The sequence below is a fragment of the Ascaphus truei genome, chromosome 5, assembly GCF_040206685.1.
Source record: "Ascaphus truei isolate aAscTru1 chromosome 5, aAscTru1.hap1, whole genome shotgun sequence".
NCBI classification, from domain to species: Eukaryota; Metazoa; Chordata; class Amphibia; order Anura; family Ascaphidae; genus Ascaphus; species Ascaphus truei.
In genome coordinates this window covers 115827370-115851008 of record NC_134487.1, presented here as the reverse complement: position 1 = coordinate 115851008, position 23639 = coordinate 115827370, and the positions used below count along the sequence as shown (strand labels likewise).

General features: G+C 38.3%; 1 protein-coding gene across 4 annotated transcripts in view; it reads left to right on the top strand.

Moving 5' to 3' along the window:
* The first annotated feature begins 655 nt into the window (after positions 1-655).
* TMTC2 (transmembrane O-mannosyltransferase targeting cadherins 2) overlaps positions 656-23639 on the top strand; it is a 374233-nt gene continuing 351249 nt past the window's right edge. For all 4 annotated transcript variants that reach the window (XM_075600493.1, XM_075600494.1, XM_075600492.1 and 1 more), the window contains exon 1: positions 656-1204. In XM_075600493.1, coding sequence (XP_075456608.1) covers positions 1122-1204 — 83 coding nt within the window. In that variant the 5' untranslated portion in view covers positions 656-1121. The remainder of the gene's footprint in view (positions 1205-23639) is intronic.

Sequence of the window (23639 nt, the reverse complement as noted above, 5' to 3'; positions counted from 1 at the left end):
CATCTACAGTTATTAGCAATTGTCCCTAGTCTATTTAATTCTGGTACTCTGTGTATTAGCCATTTATCATTGTTTTGCGCCATATATATAAATATATATATTTATATCTTAATAATTGGACTTTTTTCCTTTGGTGAATCTGGTGCAATTCCTTTGAACTGGGTTTGCAGCCTGGGTACTTTAGTACATAACTCCCTGTATTTTCCTAAATAAAAACATACAGTATCTCACTCATCCAGGACCTTGATTAGACATGTCACTAATATTCTGTGAGTCTCATTGATTTAGAGTTCGTGCCACTTAATTTTCGCATTAGCAGTCCCCAAGATTTCAATGTAGTCTTCTTCCTGATAATACACATCAGCACATTTCTATTAAAATACATTTGTTTTAGTCTGAAATACCAAATGTCACTGATATCCTTGGAGGTTGACATCTCTGTCTTAATAGTGATTTTTTTTCTTTTCTTAATGTCTGTCTAAGATTGGGAAAGGGGTAACGAGACAGATACTGTAGGTCTGAAATGAGAGCAAGGTAGTGAGATGCATGTAAGTAGCTGGAAGGGAGGGTGCTGTGTGTAGAAGGATGGAAGAATAGTGGGAGGAGAGAGGGATGCAGGGAGGTGTCTGACGCCTGCGCATTGGATGGAGCATTGAGCCCCACGCGGCTGCTCCCTGGCTGTGCTGCAGCTTCAGCTCCTCTCAGTGCTGACAGTCTGCTGGCTGAGGCAGGAGGAGCCCGGGAGACGGAGTGAGAGGGAACCGGGCAGCCAGACGTGCACCGTCACCAGCATTATTATCATCATCCAGCTACAGCATCACTCCTCCTCTGTCACACGCAAACAATAGAAAGTACATCATCTGCTGCAGCCTCAGCCTCCTAGCACTGCTCGCTCTGCCATGGGTTAGAGAGGTAGCAGCCCGGGATTGACGAAGCACAGGGGGGCAGGGCAAGCAGCACTATCCCCGGCCATCCTCCTCACCGAGCAGCCATGGGCTGCGGGCTCTGATCTCCCCCCTCCCTCCCCTGAGAAGAGCAGCAAACAAAGGACGAAGGGGATATTATTCAAGGCAAGGAGCGGCAGAATTGGGTGGGATTGAGCCCTTGTGTTTGCTGGAGAGATGATCGCAGAGTTGCTGAGCAGCGCCCTGGGGCTTGTCCTGTATCTAAACACCCTGGGCGCTGATTTCTGCTATGATGACAGGTAGGGATCGCTGTCACTGCGAAGTTGTTTGGAGTATTTCATTAGCACTGATCCCTTCTAATCCCTCTAATCTGTTGCTTAGTTTGAAAACTGCGTGCTGCTTACTATCCCCATCTCTCTAACTTTATCCTTAGTGCCCAGATTGTGTTACATTTAGGAATGAATGAAACAGCCGTCTCTGTAGAGACCTGCAGGGAACACGGAGTCAGCCTCTTCTCTCCTATACAGCGGTATTACAATTATTGCTGTATTACAGTGTTTTTCGGCAAGGGGTCCACAGGTATCCCTAAAGGGTTATGTGCAATATTCAGGTCATTTGAAGATTGTACCAAATACAGAAGAATTTACAATGTATCTAATCTCACTCAATATAGGGTTGGGGTTCCTTACAATGCATCTGATCTCAGACGCGCTATTATTAGAGAGGGTTGGGGTTCCTTACAATGCATCTGATCTGATACATGCTATTAGAAAGGGCTTGGGGTTCCTTACAATGTATCTAATCTCAAAATTTATTAGGGGTGGTTGGGGTTCCTTACAATGCATCTGATCTCGGATGCGCTATTAGACAGGGTTGGGGTCATGCAGATTTTCACAATATAATTATGGAGGTTTTTCAACCAAAAAAAGTATTTAAAAAAACCCACTGTTCTAGTAGTTACATTATTTTACTTATGTTCCGACACTTTCATGCAACTACAAATCACAGGGTTATAAACCTTATTGCTCAATTTCATGATGCGGTTAAAAACATAAAACACACATCTAGCTTCTGCCATTTAATATACTAAAACCTGTTTAATCTGTGCATCAGGTTGTTTCCCCAATGTTCTGTTCGATTTTAATGAGGCAAATTAATTCAGATCTTATAATGTTGTTCATTGCAAAGTTGGGAGACACCTCCAAAAAGAGAAAAAAACACTATAATACCTTAAAGTTAGACCAAGTGATCTGACCTCTGTGATGTTTTCCAAGTTAGTAGATCTATAAAAATGAAACCTTTTGCAGGGCAATGCGTTGCTGGCGCCTCTAGCCGCTAAGGGGTTACCAAGACTTGGTGTTCCTTACATTAGTTTTCTTTGGCAGATCCGAATTGTGTTGTCAAAGGGACAGCAGTTTTTTTTAATGTGAAATGTTAGTCGTGGGTTAGTAGATTTTGTCTTTTTCTATTAGTGTTTATTTGAATAAATAGGACCGTTTAGAAACTGACTTTAGCTTCAAGTAGCCCTAAGGGAAAATCCCAATGTGTGCTATTTTGGGGGCTTAATCTGATTACAATTAAGACCGATACATAATTAAAATATATTAGGGAGAACAGCACGCCTGGCTAAGCCTATTAACCATCCTGGGGAGTTTCATGCTCCATTGAAATTAAACCATCCAAAAAGTGAGCATAGATTTATTTTGACAGCTTTCATCAGCCTCTCTTTACTGTGGAGAGTGAATGGATCCCCTGGGTTGGTGTGAGCTGGTGCCTAGAATGTAACTCACTGGCTCATTGCTGCAGAAGGGGATAGAAGAACATATAGTCCTGAGGATGGCACTTGAGAAACTGTTTGTAGCGCTAAAGTAATATCAAACTATGAAATAAGAGTCCAAATGTCTCTTAAAGGAGTACTGAGCAAGGAAACATAGGGGAAACATTGTGCTTTGTTTACTGGCAAATGCTTCTGGGAGGTTTTATTAATATTTTCACTCTGTAAACTATAGTGGAGGGCAGAAACCTACAAGACATAAGGGATCAAGTCCAATCTTCACATGCCCATCTAGTATAGCAGAAAAGGAAGCGGGTTATTAATAACTTGTGTCGTTCTTTGTAGAAGGGAAACAACAAGGAAAGGTTCTGAATAATTATTCACCTTGGGATTTGGTTGTCTGTTCATTCAATTGCTGTTCAATTTACTATATTGTATTCCCTTAAATTGTATATTACTTACAACTTTTCAAGATCAGATCAATGTCCTTTGATCTTAGAGGTGCCCTCATGGTATTTGGAGAGTGCTGGTCATTATTGGGGTTAATGTTCCCTCTGATTATAAGAAAAAAATCCAACCACACAATGTATACCTTCAAAGTACTGTAGCGTGAAGCTGTACTGGGACAATATTGAAAATGCGTATGATCTCGCATAAAAAGTAGCTTAGTAAAACATGCTTTCTGTTCAACGTCTTTCTTAGTGCTTTATTTCTGATATTTTATATTTTTAAAACCAGCAAGATTTTAGTATTGAGTGCTGTGATTTATAATAATAAAATAAAAGATGAAATACTGTAAGATGAACTTGATGCTTCTATCAAGTGTAAAACATTTCCCTACATCTTGTTAAAAATGGCTTATTTTACTTTTCACTTTAAAAATATTGAAAATAATGTTTCATAAGGACCACATTTCAGTAAATAAATATTGACCAGATCAAAAATGTATAAATATAGTTTTACTTTTTTGTTCCCGGATCTTTCGTCCCTTTGTGAGCACACACTGTCAGTACACATAGTATTTTGAACGTGTCTTCAGTGCAGTAAGTCTTCATAATATGAGAAAAGTGCCCTCTAAGGGTCGATTTGTACAGATTCCAGTCTGGTCCATGTTTGTTATGAGAATGTATGCCTATGGCTACAGTATATCAACAAATATTCAATGATTCAAAAAGTATACCAAACTAATCCCCTAATGTAACTGCTTTTGTACTGGGAAGCTTGAGATGCTTCAATCAATGTGACTCCATGTGTTCATTAAATGGTTAAACAGTATAAATCACATGAGCTTTTTTTTAAGTCAAGGTTGTGTTTTTTTTAACATCAAAGTAATTCAAGAGTTATAATTTGTGTATTAAAAACACCTGCATATATTATATTTGTAAAATAAACCCCTCCAGGTTTATTTTGAATATTCAAGTCATTATACCAGCTACAGTACTTCATAATGGTGTAAAAAGTGTTTTTGTGTGTGCATTATGATAGGTGAAAATGTGGATTAGTTAAAATAAAATACAGATCTGCTATGCATAGGTAGATAATTAAAGGTTGTTTATATCGCTATGTCCTTCAGAACATTTTTTAGTTTATATTATTTGTAAAGTCTGAATATTCTAAAAATCCCCAGACAAAACAGGCTTCATTCACCCTCACTCCTCCCTCCAAAATGAAACGGGTTTTCTTTCATATTCAATGAGTACTTTTTAAAATATCTTTTTATAGTATGGATTTTCTTAAATTTAGTTTGGTCTGGTCTTTCTGTGTTAATTTTTATTTTATTTTTTAAACTTGTATTTTATAGCTGCTACGGATGCTTTCTATGCAGTGGAACGATATTTTGCTTTTGGCTTCACCAGGATTTTGTTTCACCTGTTCGTGCTCTTTCCTACAGTTTGATTCTCCCTGATCAGTTCTAAAAAAAACAGGTCTGTGATGTGAAAGATTTAGAGTTTCAGGTGCCTTGCATACAGCTGCCGGAGACTTCAGTGAAAACTGATCCAGCAAGATTCTTATCCATTCCACTGGATGCCTCAATAGACACATTAAATGGTGGTTTTACTAAGGCTTTTTGACCCTGCATGAGAAGGTGATATCCTAAGGCCCAGACAAAGTGTTAATCCATGCAAAAATTAACAGCTCTGTTTAAGAAGGCCTGAGATTTTTCTTCTGCACATGCTGTTAGTAAGTGGCTAATTTGGAAATCACTTTGCAATTGTAGCACAAATGCTGCATAACAATTTATCCTGTTTTACAGAAATGAGTGAGCGGTCGGTGCAAAATAAAACAATTGCAATGGCATGTTCAAGAGATGAATCACTTTTAAAAATCTGACCCATAAGTATTTTTATGCTTAATATTTTTTGGGTATAAAAAAATATCACTTTAAATATAAAGTATCAATCCCCTCTGGGACGTTTTAGCTGATTTGATTTATTTATTTATTGCACTATTTGCAACCAGTGTGGCCCCCGGTGGTGACCAATGCTATTTTCAGCTCAGAAGACCCCTACTTACTGAGATAATTACGCTTTAGTTGCTTTGGCTCAAAGTGAGGAAACAATGTGGTTGCTTAAATCTCATGGGATCTGCAGGCCAATAGGAAGCTGGAAGTTCAGCAACATATCATATTGGTCAAACAGCGGCTGCCATGTTGAATTCACCATGAGGTACACTGGCAACTTATGCAGTAATTAAAGTAAATTATTATGGTTCAGCACTAGTGGTCCCCCTTGTTTAAATTGTGGACCCCAATTTTTTTTTTCGGGAATAATTAAAAAATTGACGCCTATATATATTTAAAATATATATTTTTAAAGTTACTTTGTAAACACAGATCTGAGTCTTTGGAGGGGGTTTTATTTTCTCGAGTTACTCGTTTTATGTGGGCAATTTGTGTGATGGCACTGTACGCTCAGCAAGAATTGGCACTAGCAAAGCTCCTCCACTCACCCCACCTTCTACTTTCCCATATCTTTATTGTGATACGGACAGTGTGGTGTAAGAATTGGGGGAACTCTTGAGTGCCAAACACTTCCCCGTTCAGAGACCCTGCTCAATTTTCAAACAATCATAAACAGACAAATCTGTGCTGTAAAAATGGTAACATATGTTGTAGGAAGCTAATGAGACTGTTAAATTCTTTGCAAAATCTGTTGTTTACTTTTTTTTTTTTTTAAAGTGTTACTGGTTATGTACTAATGCAATCCAGTTTAGCAGCAATATTTAAAAAAAACACTGCCCCTGGATAACCTTATCTACTACATTGTATATTTGTTTTATAATTTAAGACCAGCTTTAACCAAGATATAGATATATATCTATATCTATATCTCTTTCACACCACATGCTGCTTTAGTAAGATATTCATATCTAACTGAGGGAAGAATGTTTCAGCAATTCAGAGGTTGCAGTGAGTTATGCTGCAGGTCTTAGAAAAAGCACCAAAACAGAGAACTGCTGGACAATCTCACAGTGAAGTCTCTGCTGGGGATGAAAAGCCAAAGTAGATGTAATCCTCTCTAAGACCCCTATTCAGCATGGTAAGAAGTAGGCATTGCAAAGTTGATAATGCTGTAAATTACCTTCACTTCAATGGAAACGGATGCGTTATTAATTGGATATTACCTTGTCTATATAAAAAAATATATATAATTGTGATCTAAGACCCCTATTCAGCATGGTAAGAAGTAGGCATTGCAAAGTTGATAATGCTGTAAATTACCTTCACTTCAATGGAAACGGATGCGTTATTAATTGGATATTACCTTGTCTATATAAAAAAATATATATAATTGTGATTTTTTTTTCTTAAATTTGATTATCTTAAACAATTTTGAAGTGAAACTTCTTGGCTGACAGTGCCTCTTAACAAAATCTCATAGGGTAAAATAGGTTTGACGGTGACACGCTGTGAAACGGAAGTAACATACTGCGCATTGGCAGATGTGGCCACAAGTTGTCAGGAACACGGTCAGCGCTATGAGCGCATGCGTCATGGGGCCGACATAGCATACCAGCACACAGTAACACACCATGTAGGCTAAAACTGAACCAGCAACAGCCGCGCATGCGCAGATAAACTCATAGCCATTACACCAGCACATACACAAAACCAACAGCACGTCAGACCCATCCTGCGCACAGGCACTCAATGATGGCCGAACATGCACTGAGAACGATCAAATAGCAAAACCAACAGTACCAGACCCATCCTGCGCACAGGCACTCAATGATGGCCGAACATGCACTGAGAACGATCAAATAGCAAAACCAACAGTACCACAGACCCATCCTGCGCACAGGCACTCAATGATGGCCACGCATGCACGGAGACCAATGAAATCTTGCGCCTGCACACACAGACCGGCACATCAACGACACAGGCACGCGCACACACACCATCACCACCCCCACATATCCCCTCCCTTGGAATACAAATACAGAAGTGCAAATAGCTAAAATGTTATGCATACCATGTTGTAACTCACACTTCTTTGCATTTTGTCACTGAAATAGTATTATGATGATTATGATTTTCATTGAATAAAACACTTTTGAAATTTTTGTTGGAAAATAACCCCCCGCAAAAGTCTTTCTTTCAATGAAAAATCATAAACAAATTACAATTTCAGTGACAAAACGCTAAGAAGTTTCACTTGCAACGTGCGTGCTTGGCACATACAGTACACCCTTTTTTTTTTTAAATGTTTTTAATTTATATCCTGCGAAAATGATTTCAACTTATATCTGACCTGCATTTTAAAGATGCACATCACTTAATATTCTGACCAATCTTTAGTTCTCAGGAAACTTGGTTCTTTAGAAAAGATGGTACAGGACATAAGGATATTTTTCTCATTGTAGGCACATTAAGTATTTGCTTATTACATTAACATTTTTATTAGTAAAACGATTCTGTGACAGAATGTTTTTAATAGTCTGAATGGATTGAGACTGAATGTTTATACTGTTTTAGGAAAATTAAAGCTTGTGTGAGAGGGATTAAAAAAAAGTTTGTATTTCGCTGATATGCAAATGATAAATATTTATTTTAAAAAAGTACAGTATGGAAAAATGACCACTCTGAGCTGAAGGAATCTAGTGTGAAGTTATTCTTCTCTCACTTAAGCATGTACAATAAGTTCCTTTTCAACATTTCAAACCAGACATTAAGTTTCGGGGGCATATTTAATAAAAATGCTGCCACAGCCTATACATGTTTTCACAACAGTTTTTATTAAGGAACTATTTCAGACATTTTAGCTTGAGTTGCAAAATAGTTTCCGAAATGTCTCAAGTAAAGATAAAATGTGTAATAATTACTGTTCAGAAGTAAAACATATTTAAGATGCCAGAGACTGAAAATAAGCCAAAACAAATATTCCTGGAAAATATACTGAAATTAATTTACAGGCTTCTATTATGGCATGTACCCACTACAAAGCACACCCCCACGTCCCCTAATAGCAGGCACATTTTTTGTTCACTTTAAATAACTTATGAATGTCATTGACTTACACAAAAAGCTTCAATCACTTGTACTGTAAATCACATCGTGTTTATTTGCATACTTTGTAAACATTAGTACATTTCTATTTTCTCCTGGGCATCTGGCTCATGTATTTCTAATCTTACCTGGTAATTCTTGTTCTTTTCATTTTATCTCTTTGGCTAATGTTGACAGCATCATTGTTTTTAAATAAATAACAAAAGGAAAAACATCTGGATCATTTATATTCAATATACTGTGTATATATATACAACAGTTTACAATGTTAACATGGAAGAGATGAGATATCGATTGTAAAAACACTTCAGTGTATTTTATTTGGTTATTATGGAAATTATTACAAGTGGAAAAACATTTAAAAGTAGTTAAACTTCTGTGACATAGTATTATTGTTCACCAATGTTTAACCCATTACAATTACCAAAGGGATCCCTCTGATCCTAAGAACCCCTGACCCTTCATCAAACGAGCTCTTCATTGCAGCCCAAAAGTGGTTTATAAGACTCTTCAATAGAGCCCTTTATACTAATATACTTGGGCCTGCTGGGTAATGGATTAAGAAATGCTCATTAAGTGCAAGTCTATGGCTAGTGAATTGAACATGGGCAACAAGGCATAGTTCTACGTGGCTCAAAAACAAATAACATAACTATTCAGTTAGAATCCATAAACAAATTATGTTTAAAGCAAATTATTTACTGTTGATTTTGAATTAAAAAAATATGTTTTTTCCTCTTCCCTGAGGACTTCAAATGGAGGTTGACATACTTGTCACGCTGTACGCCTGGCCTAATCCCCCTCCCTTTTCTGTTTTTTTTTTAATCAAAATGGGGTATGGCGGACATACCTGTATAGTGTCATTGACTACAATTCAACCCTTCCATGTTTTAACGCAATGAATTTTTTTTTTTTTTTAAATATGAGACTTCAGGTATTTATCTCCTTAAATATGTGACTGTGTATGGTCACTTATGTTTCTTGGGAGGGTAACCCCCTGTCACCCCTTCTCCTTTATTCATTACTAGGTATTGTGAGGCACTGTCGCCCACACTGCCTGCACATTCTGTGTCGTCTGATGCCCTTGAAACTCTCTGGAATAAACTATACTTCCCAAGATCTGTCAGCCTAATTAAAACATATAATGGCACGCAAACTTTTTACTCGTCCAGGAAGAGAGGATGAGTGGATTTTTGAAGCCGTGGACATTTTATAGGTATTTTTACTGAAAGTCTGGAAATCTTTTATTGCCTGCAGTTGGCACAGGGACTCTGAGTGAGGTGTGATTATCAGTGATGAGGTAGTCCGATTTATTTACACCAACAATATAATATTGCTAACTGAAAAGCAAATAAAAACACCACTTTTGAGCACATTTACATGTCTCAGACAGGTCGGCAACCCTGCTTTTCACCATTATTCCTAGCATACAATACTTCCACTGCAGCCAGGGATTCTGGATAATGACATACAAATGAGCACACTGTCACCTTTTACTTAATGTCTATTTTAACATGGACCCCTATGACCTTATATCTGCTGTATTACACAGCTTTTCAGCACAGCCTGGGTTAAAGAAGTACATAGCCAGTAAACCTACCCACAGGCAGCTGTTTCCACTGAAACTGAAAAGGGACAGGGCGATCAGTGGAGATAAGGCAGACATAAGGACAGCCAGGCTTATAAATACGTAGAATTGTTATGTTTAAAAAAAAAAAAAAACATGTTTTAAATAATTGATTTTTAACTTTTTTATTTTAGCTCAATCTTGCATGGGGCTGCACCTGTAATGGCCAACTTATACTGTAGCAATATGTTTTGGCACTCTTTTTGCCCATATTGTTTTGCTTTTCTTTTTTTGCTTTTCTCCCTAGGTAGTGAAACGTTGCATAGCAATGTTTTGATTATTGTAGAACAAAATGAACTAGATGTGTGCATTCAAAACTGAAAAATGTAATGATAGTCTGGTTAACCTGGTTTGTGCTGGAGGGACCAGAACATACAGCAGGTTGTACAGTAGTTTAACTTGGGAATAGATCCAAGCTTTCTATCCTGTTTGTCTGCAGAGGAGTTGAGATTAATTTCAACTGGCCTATGTTGTGATTAATTAGTTTCCAAAGTAAATAAACACTTTTTGTTTATTTAATGGGGTTTCTTTAAAGGAAGCCACTGGTAATTTTGCTGTGCATTTGTTTGGATTATTTATTTCAGTGCAGCACATGCATTGTATACTCCTTCCATATAGATAACAAATTGAGTGTGTTTATTTAGTATTTTGGTTCAAATGTAAATTGCAGAGAACTTTTTTTTTTCTTCTTAAATGGCGTAATGAGCGACTGAAAAATCAAGATCTCCAAAGAATAATGAACTTGATGCATGAATAACAGCAGGCCATGCCTCCAAAGTTAGTGCAGGATTGTATTTGGTTTGCCACTTGAGATCTAATCAAGCAAGTGACCCAAATACATGAAGACCAAGAAAAAGCAGAAGCACGTTTGGGGGAAAGGTTCACGCCATCTGCCTATGAATTGCTGTATATATTTACATTTAATTATTCATTTACATCTTTGATTTACAATGTGTCTGTCTTGCCAACGATAGGTTATTTCTTGGTGCCAAAGCACCCATGTGAAATCTGACATCTTCCTTTTGTCATTAGTCTTTAATGGATGGCAACTTTTAATTTTGTTGATGCTCCCCTTTGTTGCTTAGTGGGTTTTTTTTTTTTTTTTTAAAGATCATTGGTTTATTGCTTTAAAAATGTTTTTGTAATAGTTTTAATTCCTACAGAGAAAATTAACCAGACACTTTAAAGTAGTACTGTATATATATATTTCCTTCTCATACTTTGTTGTCCTATCTTTAATTTTCTTTTGCTGTCTTAAATGAATGTGTGGACACCCATATTAATACACTGACTTATAATGTGACTTTTGTATGAATAATCAGGCAATGGGAAAAATATATTGCTCCATTGCACGTTTTTTTTTTTTGTATTTCATCGTTTAATTAAAAACCTTACAGAGAAAATACTTTCCTAAGCTATTGCTGCAGTTCCCAGTTTTATTTATTAATTAGTTGATCAGTAGAATTAATAATGAAATATGTTTGTAGCCGTTATAAGGAATATGTACTTCAGACGATGCAGGAGGAGAGGCCAGAGAGAAGGTAAGAGGCAGTTACAGAGGCCTATTGCTCTCCCCGACAATTCATTTAAATATTGTGGGGAAGAACCTGGGACTTCTAAGCCCAGGGCTCAGTTCAGTGCACCCCTGGCTTAAGGCACCTCAAGATTGAGATCATGTTTACTAAGTCATGCTACACCAGAAGGCACATTATGGCTTCACCATCCTCCCAAGCTACAACCTTGCACCATTTATTTCTGCATGTTTGATATCAAATAATGACTAGTTTAACAACAGATCTGCAAGTATCAGGTACAAAACAATCATTGTTACTTGAGCTTAAAATGTTACAGGATTAGTTATACGTATACTCAACAAAGCACCAATGTTCTTTCCATTATTTGAGAATGCTACAGAGTGATTAATGCATTGCTTCTCTCTCCAGTCTGCATGAGGAGACATGCTTGCTATTCGTTATCAGTGAACATCTTATATAAACTTTCAACACATCAAGGTATTTTGAGTGCCTAATTACATATCATTGGTATTATCTATGATATGGAGGGTAAACTGAACTAGTCATTTATTGTAATTTTAGAGGTCAATAGTGTCTACCGTTTTGAAATCAAAATCTAGATCGGAGTTATTGTGATTTGCATTATCCTGGTCCAATTTCATTTGGTTTCATGTGGGGTACTATGTCACTCTCTTGTTTTCTGGCAGATCTGTAAATACATGACATTGAAGTATCGATTGTTATTCAGAGAGAAAACCATTCCTCCTCTCCTCTTGACAAATAGAACACTTCCAGTTAGTACAGTAGCATTCCACAAGAAGCATTTTAGCATTGATTGTACCAGTATCAGCCACAGGGATCAATTTATTAGGCATTAGAAAAGGCGCATTGATTCATTTTGATGTCGATCTTGCATTTATAACATTCTGTAAGTGCTTGGGCCTCAATGTTAAATCAAATCTTTCGTTTAGTTTCTGGAAAATGTAAATATATATATATATCTCTTTGATTTTAGTATTCCATATGTTATATAGAATAATTTTTTTGTGTGTATATATGTAACGAGAGAGAGAGAATACACACGCGCGCAGCAGCAGTAACAAATGTTGAAAGAGAGAAAAAAAGTGTTTATTCAATCCATAAAACACTAGGGGGCCTATTCACTAAACTTCAATAAGTTCAGTGCATTGGCGAGCGAGTTTGCATGTTCTTACCGCACTATAAGAAATGTGTAAAAACAGTATTCACTCAGAAAAATCTGAATTTTTTTTATATAGTGCTGTAAAACGAATGCAACATCGCACTACTTTGTGTGTTTTTTTTTTCCCCCACAATACTTATCGCACTACTTGTGTTTGATTAAACTGCAGCCTGGAAGAGCTGCACAGAGACGTGTGCATCTCCCTGCACAGCTCTTACAGGCGGTCGCGCAGCTCTTACAGGCGGTCGCGTAGCTCTTACAGGCGGTCGCGCAGCTCTTACAGGCGGTCGCGCAGCTCTTACAGGCGGTCGCGCAGCTCTTACAGGCGGTCGCGCAGCTCTTACAGGCGGTCGCGCAGCTCTTACAGGCGGTCGCGCAGATTTAATGTTCATTCTAATAACAGAGTATTGTAGCAGGGGGTCTCCGGAGCTGAACCACATTAATTTCAGCCTCAGAGACCCTCTACTTTCTGTGATATGCAGGCCCCACGGTATGGGTTGCTGGTATCTCCTATGCATTTAAATTTCCCGGTGACAGAGTTTTAAACAATGCAGGGAGATACCGGGGCCTGTAACTGGGGAAGCAGGGGGTTCCGAGCCTGCACAGTGCAGTGGTGCACAAACATTTCAGTCTGCGCCCCCCTGCCTGCTCTTCTCGCGCCCCCTCCCTACCTTGTCTTTGGCTTCAAATGACACAGCAGGGTCATGTGACCCCCCCAGTGTCATTTGACGTGGCATTGCCATGGTGACGTGTTGACAAGGTAAGGGAAGTTGCAGAGGCCTCACGCGATACCCCAGCATTTAATTTAAATGTATGTGTGTATATATATATATATATATATATATATATATATATATATATATATATATATATATATATATATATATATATATATATATATATATATATATATATATATTTATTATGTGTGTAGCCCTCTTTCCTGCTGATATAGAGAGATACTAGTGCTGTATGTACCTACTGGCTCAGCGAGATCTGGGCCTCCGCTAACTGGGAGCCTGGGGTAACAATATGTTCTTGGCAGCGCCTCCACTTACCCAGGATCCCCAATAAGTAAGATTCCCCTAGGTAAGAATAATGATAACAAGCCACAACGTTGTAACCTTTTACTATTAAGTGATTGCAAAACCTTAGCTTACACCTATCAAGAATAACCCACATATATCACAGTACATGAATAGCTGATACTCAGTAGTTATACACCAGTGGCCTGGCCACTCCTCATTCGAATAATGTCACTCCCCACCACCGCGTGTACCCCACACCGTGTCCAATGTATAAACTCAGTCCCTTGGTCACTCAACCCAGTTTCCCCAAAGAACCCTCCCCCAAGGCGGGATCAGAGCCTGAAGGTACCGGTGCACTTATTAAATACCTTCCGGCCACTCCAGCAGCCGGTAACAGACTTCAAAAAGGATCCGCCGATCCAGCGTAGTCTCTTGCGAGTTTGGTAATGTCCAGCAGCTTGAGCCCAAACCACTGAACACACAGCAACGCAGGAAGAACACTGTCCCTGTCTGCTAATACAGTAAGGGAATAGGATGTCTCTCTCTAGGGCGGTTCCCTGCAGTACCACAAGCTGGTGGTGACTCAGGGTCTGCACTGGGGCCTAAGGGGAAATCTGGCCTACGCAGGTGGGTCACTGACCCCCTGCACACACACTACCTCTCCCCTTGCTCCTCTGTCACCCTCTGCTAGCGTGGTCTCTCACCCACGCTTCCCTTTCCTCCTGCCAGCCAAATCCTTCACTCCTATTCGCTCCCTGGCATCACGTGGCTCTGCTGAGGCTCATGGGCATTGTAGTTTTACTTCATAGCCTCCTGGTTATTGGCCAGCCGTTCGCGCGCTTACACTGCGCATGCACAAACTCTCTACGTCTCTCCGGTCGCGCATGAGTATTGCACAATGCCAATTACAACATGGAGGCGCCCTGTGCTATCGGGCCGCCGCGGAACCTCCGGACTCTCCCTACACAGCACCCCCTGTGATTGCGCCCTGCAGCGGAGGTACAGCGGGGAAAACAGAACACCCCTACATATGTGTGTATATGTATGTGTATATATATATATATATATATATATATATATATATATATATATATATATATATATATATATATATATATATATATTTATTGTGGGTGAAAAAGGCAACAAGAAACCTCCACCCTATAGCAAATTAAGAGATCACTTGTGAGCACATGTCTTAGACAGGTCTCCAAACCCGCCTTTCTCCATTATCACCTAGCATACAGTGCCTCCACTGCAGCAAGGGATTCTGGGAAATGACATGCAAATGAGCATACATATCTTCATCCAAGTCAGTGTGAGTTAATGCATCATTAACTATGAATTAACTGGTTTCTCACTTTATTGAATATTGGGGTTCTTTAAAATTATGGTGGTTGACAACCCGCCAGGGTCACCTTAGTAACATACAGTATGGCCCAGTTTAATAACATGCAGTATAGCTACTTTACAACTGATAAAATCTAACTTTGAGAGCTATTCTCCCTTTGGTGTGAGTTAAATAGCACTGTGTACATACACAAACAATAAAAGCTTTGAGGCATGGTAATAGTCTTTTTCAGTGCAGACAAGAGGTGGTACCTCTCCTCCCCATACAAGTAATACATCTTAACTGCTTACTCCAGTGTTGGATTTCTCACCAAATGCCTAGGGAATGGACAAGGGTGCAAAGCTTTCATTTGTAAACACGAGCTTCCCAATAAAAACCATAAAGAAATTAGCAACTTGCTCACGCAGTGTCGCTTTTTACAAGCCACAGCATTTAGCATGTTTTTAACGATTTCTCTGATTAGTGGCTGATCCTTTAGCAGCCCACAAAACTGTTTCTTTAAATTGGCTTCCTTTAAAAATATGATACCAATATAAAGTGTCTTATTTCTGTTGACTACTCCCTAATCATGCTAAACATTTTGATTAATGTGTAAATGTTAATTAAACAGTTCAAAACTTACTTTAAAATTCCTGTCCATCAGCTACATTTAACCTATTTGCCACTGTTCTTCAATTGCTTTCTGCCAAGTGGGACTGCCCCCTTAATCTCCTACACATACATTGGGCATCTGAAAGTTTGTAGAGACAACTCCAGTATATTATTGTACAGTCTGAATGTTTTTATTTTAGAAGTGTGTGATTCTTTCTTTGTCATGAAAATTCCTTATTTTTGGAACACACATTTGATGAAAGACCTTCTAAAATGAAATGATATTTTTTTTGGCAGCAAATGTTGTTGAGTATTGTTCCAAAATGACAAACCAGTGGCCTTATTTGATGTATTAGTGTGTAATTTTAATTTCCCATTGTTGCCGTACAGTAGCAATGCTTGTCAGTTTTGAGAAGATAATTAATGAAAATTGCATTCTGTGCTTTTCACAAAACATTGCAATTATTTAGAATGTTTTGATGTTGGGATTTTTTCCCCCAGAAATAGTTTAAAATGTGTTATTTATACTAAACTAATTGTCAGTGTTGAATGGGACCATAAGCTACATTTGTATCAAAGTAGCAAGATAAGCTTGGATTTTTATAGTCGACTCTGTTTCCCAAAAATTTACAAGAAAACTCCATCTGTTTTATTTTATCTTTAATGTTTGTTTTGTTGTGGTTTTATATTGCAAGCTGTTCTTACAAATGGTTTGCTTTTGCGAGAACACTAAACAATCTTAGTAATACTTGTATGATTTGTATTGTAGGGATTGAACCACTACGGTTTAGTTGGAGCCAGAAAACGTTTGACGCTTAGCCTGTTTAATGACTGTTTGAGTGGATGGAGGTTCTTTATTAACCGAGGTGGTGCCAGTCTGGGCACTATTGCTATCTTTCAATAAATCTTATCCTCATGTCTTTGCACAAATCCGAATTGCAGCTATTAGGTCAAATTTATTCAACACACAAATTTACATGTAATATAAAGTCAAATATGTCCTTTGATACCAGTTGTTTAAACTTTTTAAAGCAACGTGCGCGTGCGCGGGCCAAGGTTCATTAATAACCTATTTCTAGTTCTTCACTGCTATGTAATTAAAGCGGGAACAATTACTGCACCGCATTTCATGTTGCTGATATCAATAGAACTATTGTATGCAAAGGATAGAAAAGGCTGCACAGTTCTCAGCAATAATATTGTTTGTGCATCTATTATCTTTTGCATAGTGTTTGAACCAGAAGTGATTTATAAGAATGATGTACGTTTTAGATACAAGTGTCTTTTTTATTTTTTATTTATTATTATTTTTATTTTTTTAAAGAACTATCATGGGATCAGTTCATTAAAGTAATACATGGATGTTTTTTTGTGTAATGTTTTGTTGATGCGTTAGTTCAGTATTAAAGATGTGAAGATCAGTCTGGCGGAAGATTCATATTTATAATAAACATTTTGTACCAGATTTCAACTTTCCTGGAAAGCAGGGTGGACATTGCATTTCAATTGGCATGTTCACCTTCAGATGACTCAAATCCTGGGCTCTTGACGCTGGTGGTCTTCAGGGTTCTTAGTTTGCAGTGCACAGCTGCTCTGATAAACTGATTGACACGGTCAGCAATAAAATGCAATTAATTGCTACAGTAGATGTCCTTGCCACTGGGCCCTGTGAAAATAACATGAGAAGTCTAATGATTTGAACATTCTAGTCACAATGTACCATTGTTTGTCTACGAGTATTGTACTACTCTTTCACATTAGTCATGATAAAGTTATCACGACTTTAAAGCAGACTAATGGAACGTGTCATGGATTTTGTGTTTTTAGTCCAAAGGACAATATAGAATATATGCAAAATAAAGGTGTTTCAACTTCCTTATCTTCATTTGAACTTCTTCAAATGAAAAGAAATGCTGCTTTCTGTCATGTGAAAACAATGTTTTCTTAACTGCAAAACGGTCCTTATGAATCACCTGCTGTCGTCCTCCCTTGTTTGTCTAAGAATGGAATTGCAATTACATTCCAAGTAACGCAAAGTGTGGTGGCGACAGGGTAACATCTTCTTTCTAGTAGAAAAATTGGTTCCTGAACAAGTTGGACAAAGATTATAAAATCCTTTCACTTTATCAAAATGTCAGGGGATAATCTTTTTAGAAGCTTTCAATCCCCTAAATGTAATTTTTCACTGCCATAGGGCCAACAAAGAAAGCATTGCACGGCCCTCTGTCAGTGAAATGCAGTAATATGTCGGGCATTCACTTTTATGTTGTGACTAACTCTAGGGTGTACTGTACAGTGTACACTGTCAAAGTTTGCAGTAGTATTCTGTCCATGGGAATACTATTTCCCTTTATTAAAATGATAATGCACTGCTACTTTATAATAAGTTCTTCTGATTCATTAATAACTGAGTAACTATCTTGATGACAATACCCAAGTTAATAACGTTGCTTCTCACCGTTTCACCACATACTGTACCACGCTGCTTTGTGATGTGCTGTTGATTTTCTGCAGTCACCAAGCTATTGGATGATCTGCATCCAGCGTTAACATACTTATTTGTCAGGCATCATCACTTTTCTATGTTCACAACTTTAAAAAAGCCAAGAGTATAATTCAAGATGAACATTTCTGCTCTCTGTATCTGACACTAACACCTGAAATTTGTCTTCCACAGCATTTTTTTTTCCTCTTTCAGTCACCTAATTTATTAAGAGTTTGAAGAAGTTTACATTTTCGCTAATCAATTAAGACATACAATCAATCTTGTTGATTAGCAATAAGGGGAACATGTAATTTCTTCACACTTTGTACAGTTTCAAAAGGTGTATTTTTGTAATCAATAAACACATGGTATTGTTAATAAGGTACACATATTTATTGTTATCAATCGAGAAGTTTTGTTTCAAATTATTAAGACTTTTATTAAGTGTCCACTTGCTTAATGAGTGAGGTGCACTGGCTGGAGGTATTATTTCATTTATATAGGCAGCGGGTGTAACTATTAAAGCACTAATCCGTGCTGCTCATTTTCTTTTAATCTATTATATATATTTATTTATTTTTCACCTTATTTGAAACAATGGGTCCTTTGAAGCTAAACCACAACACGTCCAGCTGAGAGATTTTATTTTACCACAGTCCAAGTTCCTTATATACCTCCCTAAACACACTTTTTTATACAATTTCTCTTGACAAACTTGCACATGGATTTTTTTTTAAAGTAGGGCTAACCAAAGTTTTTGGACTTTATAGATGAATTTGCAAAAAAAGCAGTTTTCGCATCGGATTTGAACTTTTAGAGGAAAATTCACCCATCTCAAATGAGGACCCAATGGTTCTTGAGAGATTTAATTTTCCCTTAAAATAATTCTTGTGAGGGAGAAACAATATGGCCACTTTGGTAAGCCTCACTCTTGTCACCAACTGAAAGCCATGACATATTGAGATGACCTTGCAGTTTCTGATTGAGTGATCCAGAGACCTCTTTGTAATGGCTCAGGAAAGAAAAATCCCTGCAAGCGGTCAGTTTTGCCACTTTAGAAACCTTCAGCAAGTGCAATCATCTTTCTTGAATCAAGTTGGACTGTTTTTATATTATGTAAAGTCACACCATTATGTTATGTACATGATCTTGCCATCATTACTCTTATACAAGCCATCTATATATCAAACATTTCAGGAACGGCTGACACTCCACTTCCCTCACTATATTGATATATCTATATATCTATTATATTATATACTCACTCTCCCTCCCCCCACAATACACACACACACACACTTCCCTCCCCCCAGCCCCACAATACACACTCCCCAATCCACCGCGTGCACAAACTTTCTCCCATCACAACACACTCACATTTTTACCTGGTGGGGGGGGGGGGGGGGGTTGGCTTAGGCCTGCGGTCCTGCACTGATTCTGCACTTGGAAGGTGGGCCCCAATTCCGGGTGCGGAGGCCTAAAATACTGGACAATGATGTGTCCCAACAGAAATTTCCTTCCAGGACAATGCAATGAAATAAGAGACAATTCCGTATATATATAAGTGTAGCTTTATGGCAAGTCTGTTCATTGTTACAATATACTCCAATAAGGATTTCAAACACCACTTTTTTTTTTGCATTTTGTATTTGCATATTTTTTGTATTTTTTTTTTTTTGTACAGCTCAGTCTTCTTATTTTGCTTTACTTGTACTAATGGCTTTAGGAGTTACGGCATTTCTTTTGTGAACAGATTTAAACTATCAAATAATGCCCCTCACTTCCTTCAAGCAATGGGTTATTCATTAAAAGAATTACTGTACTTTTAGCACCTACTACAAAGCCTTCTAGATGCCTTACAATGGAAAATACAAATGATTAAAAAAAAAAAACCTAGCATTACAGTAAATATAATCTATTTTGTATGAATCCTAATTCTATTGTTTTGGGGATAACACAAATAAAAAGGACATCCGAAAAACAACATGTACAAGCTACATAGTACGCTTCTGTCCCTTAAAATGTACATTTATGATTGTGTGCGTGGTTCTTCTACATCACAGCAAATAGAATAAATATGGTTTGTACTGCTTTTTCCTTAGTAACAATTTTTTATTTTTACTAATTTTTTATATTTTTGCTTCAACAACACATATTCCAGACTAACATACTGTACAACTGTACATCTACCTACCTCGGGTGACCAACCTTTTTTTCAGTCTTGGGCCCAATATTTTTTTGAGGCGGGTTGAAATTAATATCTAAACTAAATAATGCCGACAGTAAATAAAGATAATAAAAACAGAGCATGCACGTTCTAAGTGAAACTTTGTGTTTTGTCACTGAAATTGTGTTGATTTGTAATAAAAAAAACAGCAACATCACAAATACAATTTCTGTGACAAAACAGGGACAAAAGACAAAAGTTTCACTTAAAATGTGCGTGCTCGGCGTAAACACTTTTAAAATAAAACATGACAATTAACATAATATATACATAGAGGATATACATTTTTTTTTAAATATAATATAAATCAGGTTGGAGGGCTGGGAAACTCACTTCTCTGTGTTGGCCTAAAATGGTTGACATTTGCGGTCAGCCCAACTGTCATTTAGCTCCTGGGACAAGAGTGAATATATACCGCGCACCAGATAGTGATTAATAAAATAGTGATAGGTAATGAAATATAAATATATAACTTATATTAATAGTGTGTGTATATATACACCAATGATAAAAATTGTGAACATATAACTAATTGGATAAATAAACCTGTGTGATTTTTGGGGAGACGCTGCTGCTGTATCAATAGATTGGCTCTGCAAACTATATAACTAGTACAAGAAAAGAGATACGGCGCAAAGTCGTATAGTATAGTATAGTATAGTATTTGAATAAAATGAAATTTCAGTCATCTGATAGGTATTGCACGCACATCAAGATAAAAGTAAAATAGCATGACATGTTATGGACATGTTACCACACACTGCATCTCCCACACTGATCGTCTGAAAGTAGTTCCTCAGCCAGATGCAGCATCCAAGATTCCACTCCACGGGGATATCGGCTTGTTCTGGTTAAAACGGTCTGTGCAATATTTGCAGCAATGTGGAATCCCTCCACACTACCAGGAAATGCTGGCTCCACGTGGCGATGCTCTGGCGAGTACTGATGACATCAGGGGACTCTCGTCACACCGGGCTGCCACTCACGTGATCGGGGAGTCCCAAACAGCACAACAAGTGCAATTTGTAATAGTCTTAGTGCAGGAAATGTGGAACAATAAATAATGATGTACACAGCAGATTGCCTCACTTCCAACTAGTTTCGTTAGCGTTGGCCAACTTCATCAGGGATGGTATTATAACACTTAGAGACAAACTATATACCCCACAAACCTCTGTTATGGGGCCAGAGAAAAAAACCCTTGACCAATCACATTGATGGGGACACAGCTGATTAAAATATATCAACTATACCCTCACACAAAATTGAGATTATACAATCAATTTAAAATCAACATCATATATTGCTATATTTTAATATATTTAAAAAATATAAAGGGTAGGGGAACATAGATATATAAAAAACACATGGCGATGATCAGTAGCGCCTCCACCGGTACGGGATCCTACTATGTTCCGTTACAGGAACCCCATACAATAAAACGTGTGTGTGTGTGTGTGTGTGTGTGTGTGTGTGTGTGTGTTTGTGTGTGTGTGTGTGTGTGTGTGTGTGTGTTATCTATAGATATCTATATCTCACATTTTAAGCTATGGTGGGTGAAAAAGGCAACAACAAACCTCCACCGTTTGCATATAGCCAATAAAGAATATCACTTGTGAGCACATTCACGTGTCTTAGACAGGTCTACAACCCTGCCTTTCAACCATTATCACCTAGCATACAGTGCTCCCGCTGCAGCAAGGGTTTCTGGGAAATGACATGCAAATGAGTACCCGGTGTCACCTTTTGCATGGAATATCACTTCACATGGACTTAATAAATATATATCTATAATTATTCCCGCACGACCGTTCCCTCCAGTAACCACCAACCCTGTGTCCACACACTAGCGAGATATTCCGACAAAGTCCTGAGAGGCCATTGGGCACCCAACCACCGTGGTGTCCAAGAGTAGCAACTCCCGGCCAAATGTGTGAGACAGCGCTGCCCCACTAATGTTTATAGTTGGCGCATTTGTAGTACCTGCCGGGTGCATCTGACACCCGGTAACACCACCCAGAAGGCTAGGATCCATGGATCCAGCAACGGCGGTTGTTAGCGACAACGTCCGCCTCCACGTGGGGTGCCCTCCCGCGAGCAGCAGATAGTCTCAATATGGTAGTCTGGTCCCAGACCACCAGATCACCTGTCCACAGCTGCATCTTGGCTGTGTCCCTGAACTGGGGTGCTAAGCAGGCAATGTCCCTAATATAAGGGCAAGACCCTAGCGCAGCCACAATCCATGTGGGAGTCGAGGTCTCTGGCCTAGTGCAGGGGTCACAGACACCCTGCACATGCACACCCTACCCCTTCCTTGTCCCAGCTCCGACTGGGTGGTCTCTATCTCGCGCAAAGTGGCAATTCTCTGGTGCAGGGAATCTATAGGCTCTATTGGCTGCAATATAGCAGGTGGTACCTTGCCCCATAGCCTTCTGGGGGCTGTAGTCCCTGAGGAGCCCTATCTGGGTGATGGCTGCCCTGCAGGTCCTCTCTGCGTGTGTGTGACCTCACTGTGCATCCGTGTGCAACTTCAACATGGCGGCACCCCTGAAAGGGAGCTGCCGCTAGCCTCCAGCGACCGGGTTGCCGGCGCAACTTCCCTGACACTGCCGGTACCTGTCCCCTGCCTCTGCTGCATAGCACAACTGCGCAGGGAGGTAAGGGGCTACGGGGGACAAGGGAGACCTGGGCTATATATACATATTCTTATATATTTTTTCTAATTGTTGAACATATTGTGCTATTGCGAGAAGGGACCACTAAAGCCTAGACCTTTTTAACTCCTTTGTAAATTTATTTAAATGTCACCATAAAAGACTTGCACTGTAAATAGTATTGCTGAGCCTGAAGGAAGAACAGACTCCGCTGGTTAAATCAAGGAAATTGGAAATGGGTCTGTAAAACTTAATTAAAAATGTGCTGGAAAAAACAATGTACTTTGTGCTTTTACTGGAATTAAGGCTGATAACAGTTCAGCTAAATATGCTGTCTGCATTTATTGATAGAATATATTATTTATTCCTCACAAATATTGAATACAACTGAAAGTTTTGACTTTTTTGTCTTTTACATATTTAAGTGTTTTGTCTCGCAAGTAATAGAAGTGTAATAGAAGTGTAATATAAGTGGACGTAATGAGGGGTCCGAGGATTATGATGACCTCATGGTATCTGCCTGTGACATTCTTCAGACTGCATAGTCCCCAATATCAATTCTGTCATCTATTAAAACTATGGTAACCCACAAATCAAACTAAAGCAGTAAACCAAGTCGTTATATTTATAATTAAAAACGAATAGACAATACCGTTCTGTGGCTAAAATGTATGTATGTAAAATATCTATCTATATATACATACATACATACACACATGCATACACATATATACATATACACATAATGATGCCCACACCACGTTGTAGCATCTTTT